This window comes from Coregonus lavaretus, assembly GCF_964263955.1.
Source record: "Coregonus lavaretus genome assembly, contig: HAP1_SCAFFOLD_202, whole genome shotgun sequence".
NCBI classification, from domain to species: Eukaryota; Metazoa; Chordata; class Actinopteri; order Salmoniformes; family Salmonidae; genus Coregonus; species Coregonus lavaretus.
In genome coordinates this window covers 88061-101247 of record NW_028156408.1, presented here as the reverse complement: position 1 = coordinate 101247, position 13187 = coordinate 88061, and the positions used below count along the sequence as shown (strand labels likewise).

Here is a 13187-nt window from a genome sequence, read left to right as displayed (position 1 = left end):
GAGAAGAGAGAGAGAAGAGAGAGAGAGAGAGAGAGAGAGAGGAGAGAGAGGACGAGAGAGAAGAGAGAGAGAGAGAGAGAGAGAGAGAGAGAGAGAGAGAGAGAGAGAGAGAGAGAGAGAGAGAGAGAGAGAGAGAGAGAGAGAGAGAGAGACGTGTGGGGGAAGGGGTCAACACATTGGGAAAGATTTAGAGAAGACAGGGTTAGTAGATGATAGATAGGGCAGGGAAACTTAAAAGGGGGAGTTTATACCACTTTTCAACCTCATATTCATTATCTCCAGCACCACACCAATGTCTATGTGAAAATGGCGAGTTTCTATTTTCTGAAGTTAAAAAGAGAAGAAATGTCCTAAAAAAAAGTGCAATCTGATTACATCAGCCAGGGGGATGGCATCTTCCTGCTTCCTGCGTGACTGCGGATCTCATGTCTCATGGTCCTCCCCACCGTTCTATTTTGTAATGTTTTTACTTTCCATGACATCATCAAATTGCACTTTTTGTAGAGCATCTTTTTATCTGCAGATCGTAGAAATGCGCTGTTTTCACTTACAGTATGTAAACACTGGTATGGTGCTGGAGATTGTGCATATGAGGGAGAGAAAGGTTGAATGTGTTGCATTTCTGAAGAAACATGATGTGCAGGATACAGTGGGGTTTGAGCGACACTTCACAACGTTCTCAGAACTTGAACTATGTTGTCTTTGTCAATGCAAAGTTCAGTGACGATGCTCATTAGAGGAGGCAGATAAAGTGGGACAGTGAGGTTATTGACATGGGGCGGAATCATTTAGGAACCAAAACGGAAGCAAACGGGACGAAACGGGGAGGGACCTACCTGAATTTGTCCAATAGAAACTCTTGTTTTCGATGTAAAACGTTTTCAGTTGCAAAAAGTTTAGCTACGGTGTGCACTAACGAATACACCCGAGGAGTTGTCTGTGGTTAGTTGTAGTCATTGGTGCACTTGGCCAAACAGTAGCTTCGTTAGATGAACATATGCAGTTGTCAGCTTAGGACATTCATTGTCTCTTTTCCAAGGCCTGAGGTGATTCACACAGTACTTCAAATAAACAGTTAGATGATAAAAAATATTACTCATGGCCTACCATAGAATGAAACAGTGGCATTCATAGCAGTGTAACATTTTATAACAAGGTATGTGTTTACTACAATGATCAGTGCATGATATTTACTTGTATTTCTGGTACAGTATATAAAATAGAATTGAGTTGAATAGAATCAGTCTTCATTTGTCTTGTGACGGAAATTTATATTTTGCTCTGCAAACACATACAAAGAGGAGCCCAGAGTTAGCCGCAGTCTATGCAGGGGTTAAGTGCCTTGTTCAAGGGCACAATGGTAATATGTAATAATATGGTAGCTATGAACCTGCCGGTTCATTTGAACCAGCAACCTTCCAGCAATTGTGACTAAAACTTCTCTCTCTCTCTCTCTCTCTCTCTCTCTCTCTCTCTCTCTCTCTCTGCCTCTCTCTCTGCCTCTCTCTCTTGCTCTCTCTCTCTGCCTCTCTCTCTCTCTCTTCTCTCTCTGCCTCTCTCTCTCTCTCTCTCTCTCTCTCTCTCTCTCTCTCTCTCTGCCTCTGCCTCTCTCTCTCTCTACCTCTCTCCCTCTCTCTCTCTTTATGCCTCTCTCTCTCTCTCTCTCTCTCTCTCTCTCTCTCTCTCTCTCTCTCTCTCTCTCTCTCTCTCTCTCTCTCTCTCTCTCTCTCTCTCTCTCAGAGATGTAGCCTCTGTCTACATCTGTCCTCAGACATTTAAGGCCCACCATGCTGTTCTTTCTGCTGCTGGTCTTTCAAGCCAATGCCAATGCCCAGATCGACCCAGGTGAGTCAGCTGCAGCCACTCCCCCGTCCCATTGTTGCCCGTCACCTGGTGGACATGCACATTGCTAACCAATTGGGATCAGTCACCTATTAGTCCCTGGATTGGTCACTGGATTAGTCACCTACAGTGCCTTGCAAAAGTATTCATCCCCCTTGGAATTGTTCCTATTTTGTTGCATTACAACCTGTAATTTAAATGGATTTTTATTTGGATTTCATGTAATGTACATACACCAATTTGGTGAAGTGAAAAAAATTACTTGTTTCAAAAAAATCTAAAACATAAATAACGGAAAAGTGGTGCGTGCATATGTATTCAGCACCATTGCTATGAAGCCCCTAATTAAGATCTGGTGCAACCAATTACCTTCAGAAGTCACATAATTAGTTAAATAAAGTCCACCTGTGTGCAATCTAAGTGTCACATGATCTGTCACATGATCTCAGTATATATACACCTGTTCTGAAAGGCCCCAGAGTCTGCAACACCACTAAGCAAGGGGCACCACCAAGGAGCTCTCCAAACAGGTCAGGGACAAAGTTGTGGAGAAGTACAGATCAGGGTTGGGTTATAAAAAAATATCAGAAACTTTGAACATCCCACGGAGCACCATTAAATCCAATGTAAAAAAAATTGAAAGAATATGGCACCACAACAAACCTGCCAAGAGAGGGTCGCCCACCAAAACTCACGGACCAGGCAAGGAGGGCATTAATCAGAGAGGCAACCAAGAGACCAAAGATAACCCTGAAGGAGCTGCAAAGCTCCACAGCGGAGATTGGAGTATCTGTCCATAGGACCACTTTAAGCTGTACACTCTATAAAGCTGGGATTTACGGAAGAGTGGCCAGATAAAAGCCATGTAAGAGACTCCCCAAACATATGAAAGAAGGAACTCTGGTCAGATGAGACTAAAATTGAGCTTTTTGGCCATCAAGGAAAATGTCTGGTGCAAACCCAACACCTCTCATCACCCCGAGAACACCATCCCCACAGTAAAGCATGGTGGTGGCAGCATCATGCTGTGGGGATGTTTTTCATCGGCAGGGACTGGGAAACTGGTCAGAATTGAAGGAATGATGGATGGCGCTAAATACAGGGAAATTCTTGAGGGAAACCTGTTTCAGTCTTCCAGAGATTTGAGACTGGGACGGCGGTTCACCTTCCAGCAGGCCAATGACCCTTTTTTAAATTTATTTTTATTTAACTTTTATTTAACTAGGCAAGTCAGTTAAGAACAAATTATTTACAAATTATTTACAATGACGGCCTACACCGGCCAAACCCGGACGACGCTGGGCCAATTGTGCGCCGCCCTATGGGACTCCCAATCATGGCCGGTTGTGATACAGCCTGGAATCAAACCAGGGGGTCTGTAGTGACACCTCAAGCACTGAGATGCAGTGCCTTAGACCGCTGCGCCACTCGGGAGCATACTGCTAAAGCAACACTTGAGTGGTTTAAGGGGTAACATTTAAATGTCTTGGAATGGCCTAGTCAAAGCCCAGACCTTAATCCAATTATGAATCTGTGGTATGACTTAAAGATTGCTGTACACCAGCGGAACCCATCAAACTTGAAGGAGCTGGAGCAGTTTTGCCTTGAATAATGGGCAGAAATCCCAGTAGCTAGATGTGCCAAGCTTATAGAGACATACCCCAAGAGACTTGCAGCTGTAATTGCTGCAAAAGGTGGCTCTACAAAGTATTGACTTTGGAGGGGGGGTGAATAGTTATGCACGCTCAAGTTCTTTTTTTGGTCTTATTTCATGTTTGTTTCACAAAAATATATATTTTGCATCTTCAAAGTGGTAGGCATGTTGTGTAAATCAAATGATACAAACCCCCCCAAAATATATTTTAATTCCAGGTTGTAAGGCAACAAAATAGGAAAAATTACAAGGGGGGTGAATACTTTCGCAAGCCACTGTATTAGTCCCTGGATTGGTCCCTGGATTAGTCACATAGTAGTTCCTGGATTAGTCCCTGGATTAATCCCTGCGTTGGTCCCAATTATCTCTCCTTCCTCCCAAAATGTACACTTGTTCACTTCCCTTCACTGATTTGAAAGGAAGTGACTGGTGGAAAAAATATGGTGGAAATTCCCACTAGCACATGCCACCAATTATCAAATGCTTTTAGATTTGTGGTCAGTATTGAACAAGTGGACACTTCAGGAGAAAGGAGATATTATTTGGGACGCACCCCATATTTAAGTCTCCCCTCTTTAAAACCCAACTGTAATTTCCCTCCATTGGATTCGGAGGGCTTCTTTTTGCTAGCCCAACTGACCTACCTACGTCAATACCTCAAATTCTCTGGCACTCATCCGTACATATACACACATACACTGACCGTTCAGTCCCTGCAGGCTTCATGTAGATGCTGTATTTCACAGGTTCATTTTAAAAAGTACCAAGGCAGTGCAGGGTGAAGTTGCCCCTTGACACTGATCTTGGGTCATTTTAGCATTTTCCCCACTAATGGTTAAGGTTATGATTGAGGGGGAGAAGTTGATCCTATATTTACATTTTTTGTAATTTAGCAGACGCTCTTCTCCAGAGCAACTTCCAGTTAGTGCATTCACCTTAAGATAGCCAGCGTAGATGAGACCACTACATATCAGCCATAGTAATGTCCTCAACGCCGGAGACAATATGACCAGTAATGACCTCACGTCCACTTTCTGCTGACTCCTCTATGGCAGCACACTGCCGCTACCCTCTTGGCATGGAGGATGGCAGAATCAAAGACCATGACATCACCGCCTCCAGCCAATGGTACGAGACCACCGGGCCACAATATGCCAGGTAAGTGTTCATTGATTACAGCACAGCACAATGCCAGTGTATGAAGTGTGACATTAATCTTTCGTTGCATTCTTGGACTGTGGTAAAAAAATACACAAATCCCTTTCTTCCTGCATTCCATTCATTTGCTTCCTTTATCTTCCTCTCTGTGCCCCACTCTCTCCTCTTCATATTTATTGATTTAGTGGTATCCCAATTTGTTGCAACTTATTGATGATGAATTTTCCATACATTTAGTCATCATTTAGTCATCTTTCCATACATTTAGTCATCATTTAGTCATCTTTCCATACATTTAGTCATCATTTAGTCATCTTTCCATACATTTAGTCATCTTTCCATACATTTATTCATCATTTAGGCATCATTTAGGCATTATTTAGTAATCTTCTATATTTGTCTCTGTTTTATATATTGGTAAAAAAAAAAAAATCACATTTTATGTACGTTCATGCATTTTTTAGTATTTTTTTTTTTACCTTTATTTAACTAGGCAAGTCAGTTAAGAACACATTCTTATTTACAATGACGACCTAATATGTACCAAGATGTTCAAATCAACCTAAACCTATCTGGGTGCAGGTTGAACCGGGAGGAGGGTGACGGGGCGTGGTGCCCAGCGGGGCTCCTGCAGCCCTCTGACACCCAATACCTGCAGGTCGACCTGGGCCAGCTCACCTTCCTGACAGTGGTGGGCACCCAAGGCCGCTACGCCCGGAACTCGGGTAAAGAATTTGCCCGCATGTACCGCCTGAACTACAGCCACGATGGCCAGCTCTGGAGGTCCTGGAGGAATCGCCTTGGCAACAAGGTGAGGGAGTGAGGGAAGTAAGGAGTGCAGGAAAGGGAAGTGGCATAAAGAATGAGGGGAAGGGAGGGGAAAAGTAGTGTGTTATGTCCTTTCCATATGTTTATAACTATTATGAGCCATTTGAGGGGAAATCTTTTTTTGTTGTTGCTGAAATGACCAGAGCACAAACATTCTGAATTTGGCTGACAAATATATAGAGTATGTTTAGTTGTGGTCAAATACAGTTGTAGATGGACAAACAACAGAGGAAAGGATTTTGTCCAGGCTAGGCCAAATACATATTCTGTAGGCTTTGGAATGATTGTAAAACCAGAATGCATTGCATTACAGTGTTGTGTTCCACGAGACAAAGTGTAAATAGGGATTATTATGGGTGTAATTTATTATAGAATATATGCTATTTAGCTATTTAGCCAATACAGTGGGGAGAACAAGTATTAGATACACTGCCGATTTTGCAGGTTTTCCTACTTACAAAGCATGTAGAGGTCTGTAATTTTTATCATAGATACACTTCAACTGTGAGAGACGGAATCTAAAACAAAAATCCAGAAAATCTCATTGTATGATTTTTAAGTAATTCATTTGCATTTTATTGCATGAGATAAGTATTTGATCACCTACCAACCAGTAAGAATTCCGGCTCTCACAGACCTGTTAGTTTTTCTTTAAGAAGCCCTGCTGTTCTCCACTCATTACCTGTATTAACTGCACCTGTTTGAACTCATTACCTGTATAAAAGACACCTGTCCACACACTCAATCAAACAGACTCCAACCTCTCCACAATGGCCCAGACCAGAGAGCTGTGTAAGGACATCAGGGATACAATTGTAGACCTGCACAATGCTGGGATGGGCTACAGGACAATAGGCAAGCAGCTTGGTGAGAAGGCAACAACTGTTGGCGCAATTATTAGAAAATTGAAAAAGTTCAAGATGACGGTCAATCACCCTCGGTCTGGGGCTCCATGCAAGATCTCACCTCGTGGGGCATCAATGATCATGAGGAAGGTGAGGGATCAGCCCAGAACTACATGGCAGGACCTGGTCAATGACCTGAAGAGAGCTGGGACCACAGTCTCAAAGAAAACCATTAGTAACACACTACGCCGTCATGGATTAAAATCCTGCAGCGCACGCAAGGTCCCCCTGCTCAAGCCAGCGCATGTCCAGGCCCGTCTGAAGTTTGCCAATGACCATCTGGATGATCCAGAGGAGGAATGGGCGAAGGTCATGTGGTCTGATGAGACAAAAATAGAGCTTTTTGGTCTAAACTCCACTCGCCGTGTTTGGAGGAAGAAGAAGGATGAGTACAACCCTAAGAACACCATCCCAACCGTGAAGCATGGAGGTGGAAACATCATTCTTTGGGGATGCTTTTCTGCAAAGGGGACAGGACGACTGCACCGTATTGAGGGGAGGATGGATGGGGCCATGTATCGCGAGATCTTGGCCAACAACCTCCTTCCCTCAGTAAGAGAATTGAAGATGGGTCATGGCTGGGTCTTCCAGCATGACAACGACCCGAAACACACAGCCAGGGCAACTAAGGAGTGGCTCCGTAAGAAGCATCTCAAGGTCCTGGAGTGGCCTAGCCAGTCTCCAGACCTGAACCCAATTGAACATCTTTGGAGGGAGCTGAAAGTCCGTATTGCCCAGCGACAGCCCCGAAACCTGAAGGATCTGGAGAAGGTATGGAGTGGGCCAAAATCCCTGCTGCAGTGTGTGCAAACCTGATCTACAGGAAACGTATGATCTCTGTAATTGCAAACAAAGGTTTCTGTACCAAATATTAAGTTCTGCTTTTCTGATGTATCAAATACTTATGTCATGCAATAAAATGCAAATTAATTACTTAAAAATCATATAATGTGATTTTCTGGATTTTTGTTTTAGATTCCGTCTCTCACAGTTGAAGTGTACATATGATAAACATTACAGACCTCTACATGCTTTGTAAGTAGAAAAACCTGCAAAATCGGCAGTGTATCAAATACCTGTTCTCCCCACTGTATATGCTTTCATCCAAAGTGACAGGAGTACATGCATATATTCTCATATTGGTGACCTCACCAGGAATCGAACCCACAACCTTGACAGCACCAAGCTCCACCCACTGAGTCACACAGGACCGCTCTGTAATTGAACTAGTTCTAATCTCTTGTCAGACAATGGAGGCGAACGACAACGCCTATGCCTCTGTGATCAAAGACCTGCACCCTCCCATCATCAGCCGCTACCTCCGTCTCATCCCCGTCACCAAGATGCCCACCACTGTGTGTATGAGACTGGAGCTGTACGGGTGCCCCTGGCATGGTGAGAGCTACACACACACACACATGCATGCGCACACACGTACACCATTGGAGGTATAGTCGTGTGTGTGTGTGGTCACCCAGATCAGTGGAGGCTCCTCAGAGGAGGAAGGGGAGGACCATCCTCCTCAGTGAATTTCATTAAAAAATATTTTTTTCAATATTTTAAAATGTTATCCTTTTTAGATCAAAACTATACTAAATATAATCACGTCACCAAATAATGGATTAAAACACACTATTTTGCAAAGAAGGTCTACAGTAGCCTCCACAGCACTCTGTAGGGTAGGACCATGGTATAGCCAGAGGACAGCTAGCTTCCGTCCTCCTCTGGGTACATTGACTTCAATACAAAACCCAGGAGGCTCATGGTTCTCACCCCCTTCCATAGACTTACACTGTAATTATGACAACTTCCAGAGGACGTCCTCCAACCTATCAGAGCTCTTGCAGCATGAACTGACATGTTGTCCACACAATCAAAGGATCAGAGAATGAATCTAGCACTGAAAGCATAAGCTACAGCTAGCTAGCACTGCAGTGCATAAAATGTGGTGAGTAGTTGACTCAAAGAGAGAGAAAGACAATAGCTGAACAGTTTTGAATAAATTAATTTCTTCCAAAATGGAGAAGCAAGAGAGAAATAGAGAGAGAGATTTTGTCATTTCTTTTCACTTTCAGTTTCACTTACCTAGCAAATGCAGCTAGCTAGTTTAGCCTACTCAAACACCCTGCTCAAACAGAGGGATGCTATGTTAGCTAGCTGGCTATGACTATCTAACACAACACTGGAACTCTTCCAAATCAAGGTAAGCTTCTGGTTTTACTAATTTATTGCCACCGGGGCCCGCTGGTGTAACTGCTTACTAACTGTACACTGTAACGTTACTGCATGATTGTAGCGGGTTTACTAACGGGTTTACTAGTTCTATTAGCTATGCTGACTATGACGTTACTTTAGCAAATATGGTGACAATTATGTAGGTAGCAGTTTGGCTTGGAAAGGTTTTTTCGCCTGGTCACATACAGCTGATGTGTTGTGCGTTGAAGTCCACAAGCGAAGGGAAGAGGTGAGAGGAGGAGAGCGCATGCGAGAAGGAATACAACGTGGATGCTGTGAAAGTGAACTGTGTTTACGCGTGATCAGGGGTGTATTCATTCCGCTGATTCTGTTGAAAAATGTTTCTTAAACAGAAGCAAGTGGAACAAAACAGGGATAAACATACCTGAATTTGTTCAATAGAAACTCTTGTTTGCAACTGTTGGGACTAATGATTACACCCTATATCAGCTAGATGCAGGCAAGAGTGTGCAAGAAGGTATTGAATGTATCACCGTCAGTCCATGTGTCACTGTCTGTCACCTCAACATTTTCTCTCGACCTGTGTGCACCTACGTTGTAAACTTTCTTTCATAGGCTCGGTTGTAGCAACCTCGTAATGGGTATACGGAACATGTCAGTATCATGTAGTAGCCTAAACATATCGATGTTACATTGAACTGGATGAATGGAATAAGAATGTCAGTCATCCAATATGTTGTAATAGAAATAAGGCCACGCTCATGAAAAAAAAATCGCCCTCCCTCATCTTAAACGTCACTGACCGCCACACGATGTACACACATCAGAGGAGGCTGGTGGGAGGAGCTATAGGAGGACAGGCTCATTGTAATGGCTGGAATGGAATAAATGGAACGGAGTCAAACATGTAATTTCCATATGTTTGATGTGTTTGATACTGTTCCATTAATTCCATTCCAGCCATTACAATGAGCCTGTCCTCCTATAGCTCCTCCCACCAGCCTCCTCTGACACACACACACACACACGACATGTTGTGAGAGATGTTGTGTAGCATAATGCATTCTGTGGTTGTCTCTCTGTTCAAGTAAAATGAAGGGATATGTTTGTGTTGTTGGGACACGATAAAGCTAGGTGGAATTGGGTCTGTGACCACACCACAGGGGGATTAGGGTTTGCTGAGACAGCATCAAGCTGTGTGTGTGTGAAACTGTCCGATCGGTTAAAATGATGACTCAAAACAGAGTCTCTGTCTCGACTCCTCCGACTCTCTACCCCTATCCTCCTCTCCTGCGTACTATAGACGGCCTGACGTCATACAGCTCCCCTGAAGGTCAGCTGATGATGCCTCCTGGGTATCCCATTGCCAGCCTCAACGACTCCACATACGACGGCGCCCACGAACGAAGGTAGGCCTGATGCCTGCCTGCCTGCACACACACACACACACACACACACACACACACACACACACACACACACACACACACACACACACACACACACACACACACACACACACACACACACACAATGAACCAGTCCCACTGTAGGCAACATCAGATATCAGAGACTTACATTTCCAGATGGAACAACAACCCAACACATACTCAATAGAATTCGACCTGAAATGCACTACAACTCTATCCTTTACCCTGTTTTGGTTTTGTTTCCCCTCAATATGTAAAGCGCTTTGAGCACTGGAAAAACACTATATGAATTAAATCAATTACTGTGCCTTCCTTCTCAAGGAAACTGTCTGGGGGGTTGGGTCAGCTGACGGACGGTGTGATTGGTCAGGATGACTTCCTGAGGACGCGGCAGTACCACGTGTGGCCTGGATACGACTATGTGGGCTGGAGGAACGGGAGTCTGGGCTCTGGCTATGTGGAGATGGAGTTTGTCTTTGACAAACAAAGGAACTTCACCTCCATGAAGGTACTAAAGAGCAGTGGGGGGGCAAGGAAAGAGATGGAATGGGACAGAAGGGGTTAAGGACAGCGAAGGAATGGGACAGAGAAGACATGGGACAGACGAGGTTAAGGACAGAGAAGACATGGGACAGACGAGGTTAAGGACAGAGAAGACATGGGACAGACAAGGTTAAGGACAGAGAAGGCATGGGACAGACGATGTTAAGGACAGAGAAGGCATGGGACAGACGATGTTAAGGACAGAGAAGGCATGGGACAGACGATGTTAAGGACAGAGAAGGCATGGGACAGACAAGGTTAAGGACAGAGAAGGCATGGGACAGACGATGTTAAGGACAGAGAAGGTATGGGACAGACAAGGTTAAGGACAGAGAAGGCATGGGACAGACGATGTTAAGGACAGAGAATGCATGGGACAGACGATGTTAAGGACAGAGAAGCGAGACAAGAGAGTAGGGGAAAGATAGAGGAAGGACAAAGGAGATGAAAATAATTGGATTTCATGTTCATACGATGTGGTGTTCCGGTCTGTGTAACCTACTGGCCTGCTACATTAAACGGGTAACTTTTGCCAAGTGTGACGATCGCATTCATTTCAGCTTGGCGTAACCGTGCCGACTCAGCGAGAGGTTTGTGCTGATCAGCATAAATTATATTTTGGTTTCATTTTTAACATTTCGATGTGCAGCTCACGCCCGTGAACAATAGGATGAAGAGGCTCACGTTTTTTTTCTCATGCTGGTCAAAAGTTACACTGCTGAACTAAAACCTACTGACTTCCTCGTGTAGCTCGTCTGTAACTCTGGTCCTCCCTGAACAGGTGCACAGTAACAATATGTTCTACCGCGGGGTGAAGATCTTCTCCTCCGTGTCGTGCTCTTTCAAGCCCCGCCTCATCGCTAACTGGGAGGTGGAGCCGGTGGAGTTCCACACGGTGCTGGACGACCGCAACCCCAGCGCTCGCTACGTGACCGTGCCTCTGGGACGCCGTAATGCCAAGGCCCTGCGCTGCCGTTTCCACTTCGCTGATGTGTGGATGATGTTCAGCGAGATCTCCTTCCAGTCAGGTAGGAGGGGAAGCAAAGAAATATCTCACATGGAACGGATCTACCGCTTAGTTACGGTTGACTTCCTTCCTTACTTCTCTTCATCCCCTGTGGGACGTTAGGATACAATGATTTCCTTCCAGCGCTCTCTGGCCTTGTACACATGTTGAGCCCCGCCAGGCACGTTTCACTGGCAAACACTTAAAGACCTGTGCAATATGTAGAAACCGCAACGCCATTTCCTGGTTTAAAAAAATATTCGATGTTTGCCTGATTTTAGTTTGTGACACGACAAGCACAAGCAATGTGCAGAGAATCATTGTACCATCTAAACCCCTGTGAAATATCAATGTACCATCTAAACCCCTGTGAAATATCAATGTACCATCTAAACCCCTGTGAAATATCAACGTACCATCTAAACCCCTGTGAAATATCAGCGTACCATCTAAACCCCTGTGAAAATATCAATGGACCATCTAAACCCCTGTGAAATATCAATGTACCATCTAAACCCCTGTGAAATATCAACGTACCATCTGAACTCCTGTGAAATATCAGCGTACCATCTAAACCCCTGTGAAAATATATACTCTAATGTTCAGTGTCATATGTGAATACAGGTAACCACTTGAAGAGTTTTGTTCCAAAACGCTAACGTTATATATCCATTTTCTGAAATGTTGGTAAATTTGCTTTTATTGTTCAAAGAACTTATGAGAGAGATTGGTGTGTTGTTTCACTATATAATCATGACATGGGGTTGTTCAATGACAGACATGTACTGTATTTGTTTAAAATCTATCACTTTATGGTTTCATTTCAGATAATCATGTTTTTTTGCAAATGCAATATCTGCCTCACTCTTGGATAAATAAGTGAACTGCTAGGTTAACTACATTTGTTATAAAGAAATGTACAAATGATACATTTGTGACATCGATATTTAAATGTTTTAAATAAATAATTAAATACAGTAATATGAGATATTTGTCATTTAGCGGATGCTCTTATCCAGAGTGACTTACAGTTAGTGCATTAATCTTAAGAGACAACCACATATCACACTCAAATATACAGGATACAAATATTCCAATCCAGCTACACATTTTATATACACTACAAGTCAAAGGTTTGGACACACCTACTCATTCATGGGATTTTCTTAATTTTTACTATTTTCTACATTGTAGAATAATAGTGAAGACATCAAAACTATGAAAAAACACATATGGAATCATGTAGTAACCAAAAAAGTGTTAAACAAATCAAAATAGATTTTATATTTGAGATTCTTCAAAGTAGCCACCCTTTGCCTTGATGACAGCTTTGCACACTCTTGGCATTCTCTCAACCAGCTTCATGGGGTAGTCACCTGGAATGCATTTAAATTAACAGGTGTGCCTTCTTAAAAGTTAATTTGTGGAATTTCTTCCTTCTTAATGCGTTTGAGCCAATCAGTTGTGTTGTGACAAGGTAGGGGGGGTATACAGAAGAAAGCCCTATTTGGTAAAAGACCAAGTCCATATTATGGCAAGACAGCTCAAATAAGCAAAGAGAAATGACAGTCCATCATTACTTTAAGACATGAAGGTCAGTCAATACGGAACATTTCAAGAACTTT

The 13187-nt window shown here is 43.5% G+C and overlaps 1 protein-coding gene across 2 annotated transcripts in view; it reads left to right on the top strand.

The window, feature by feature from the left end:
• The window catches only part of ddr2l (discoidin domain receptor family, member 2, like), a 55003-nt gene that overhangs the window by 23586 nt on the left and 18230 nt on the right, over window positions 1-13187 (top strand). For both annotated transcript variants that reach the window (XM_084200391.1, XM_084200390.1), the window contains exons 2-8: window positions 1741-1845; window positions 4552-4654; window positions 5237-5465; window positions 7635-7782; window positions 9887-9992; window positions 10335-10521; window positions 11338-11584. In XM_084200391.1, coding sequence (XP_084056517.1) covers window positions 1788-1845; window positions 4552-4654; window positions 5237-5465; window positions 7635-7782; window positions 9887-9992; window positions 10335-10521; window positions 11338-11584 — 1078 coding nt within the window. In that variant the 5' untranslated portion in view covers window positions 1741-1787. The remainder of the gene's footprint in view (window positions 1-1740; window positions 1846-4551; window positions 4655-5236; window positions 5466-7634; window positions 7783-9886; window positions 9993-10334; window positions 10522-11337; window positions 11585-13187) is intronic.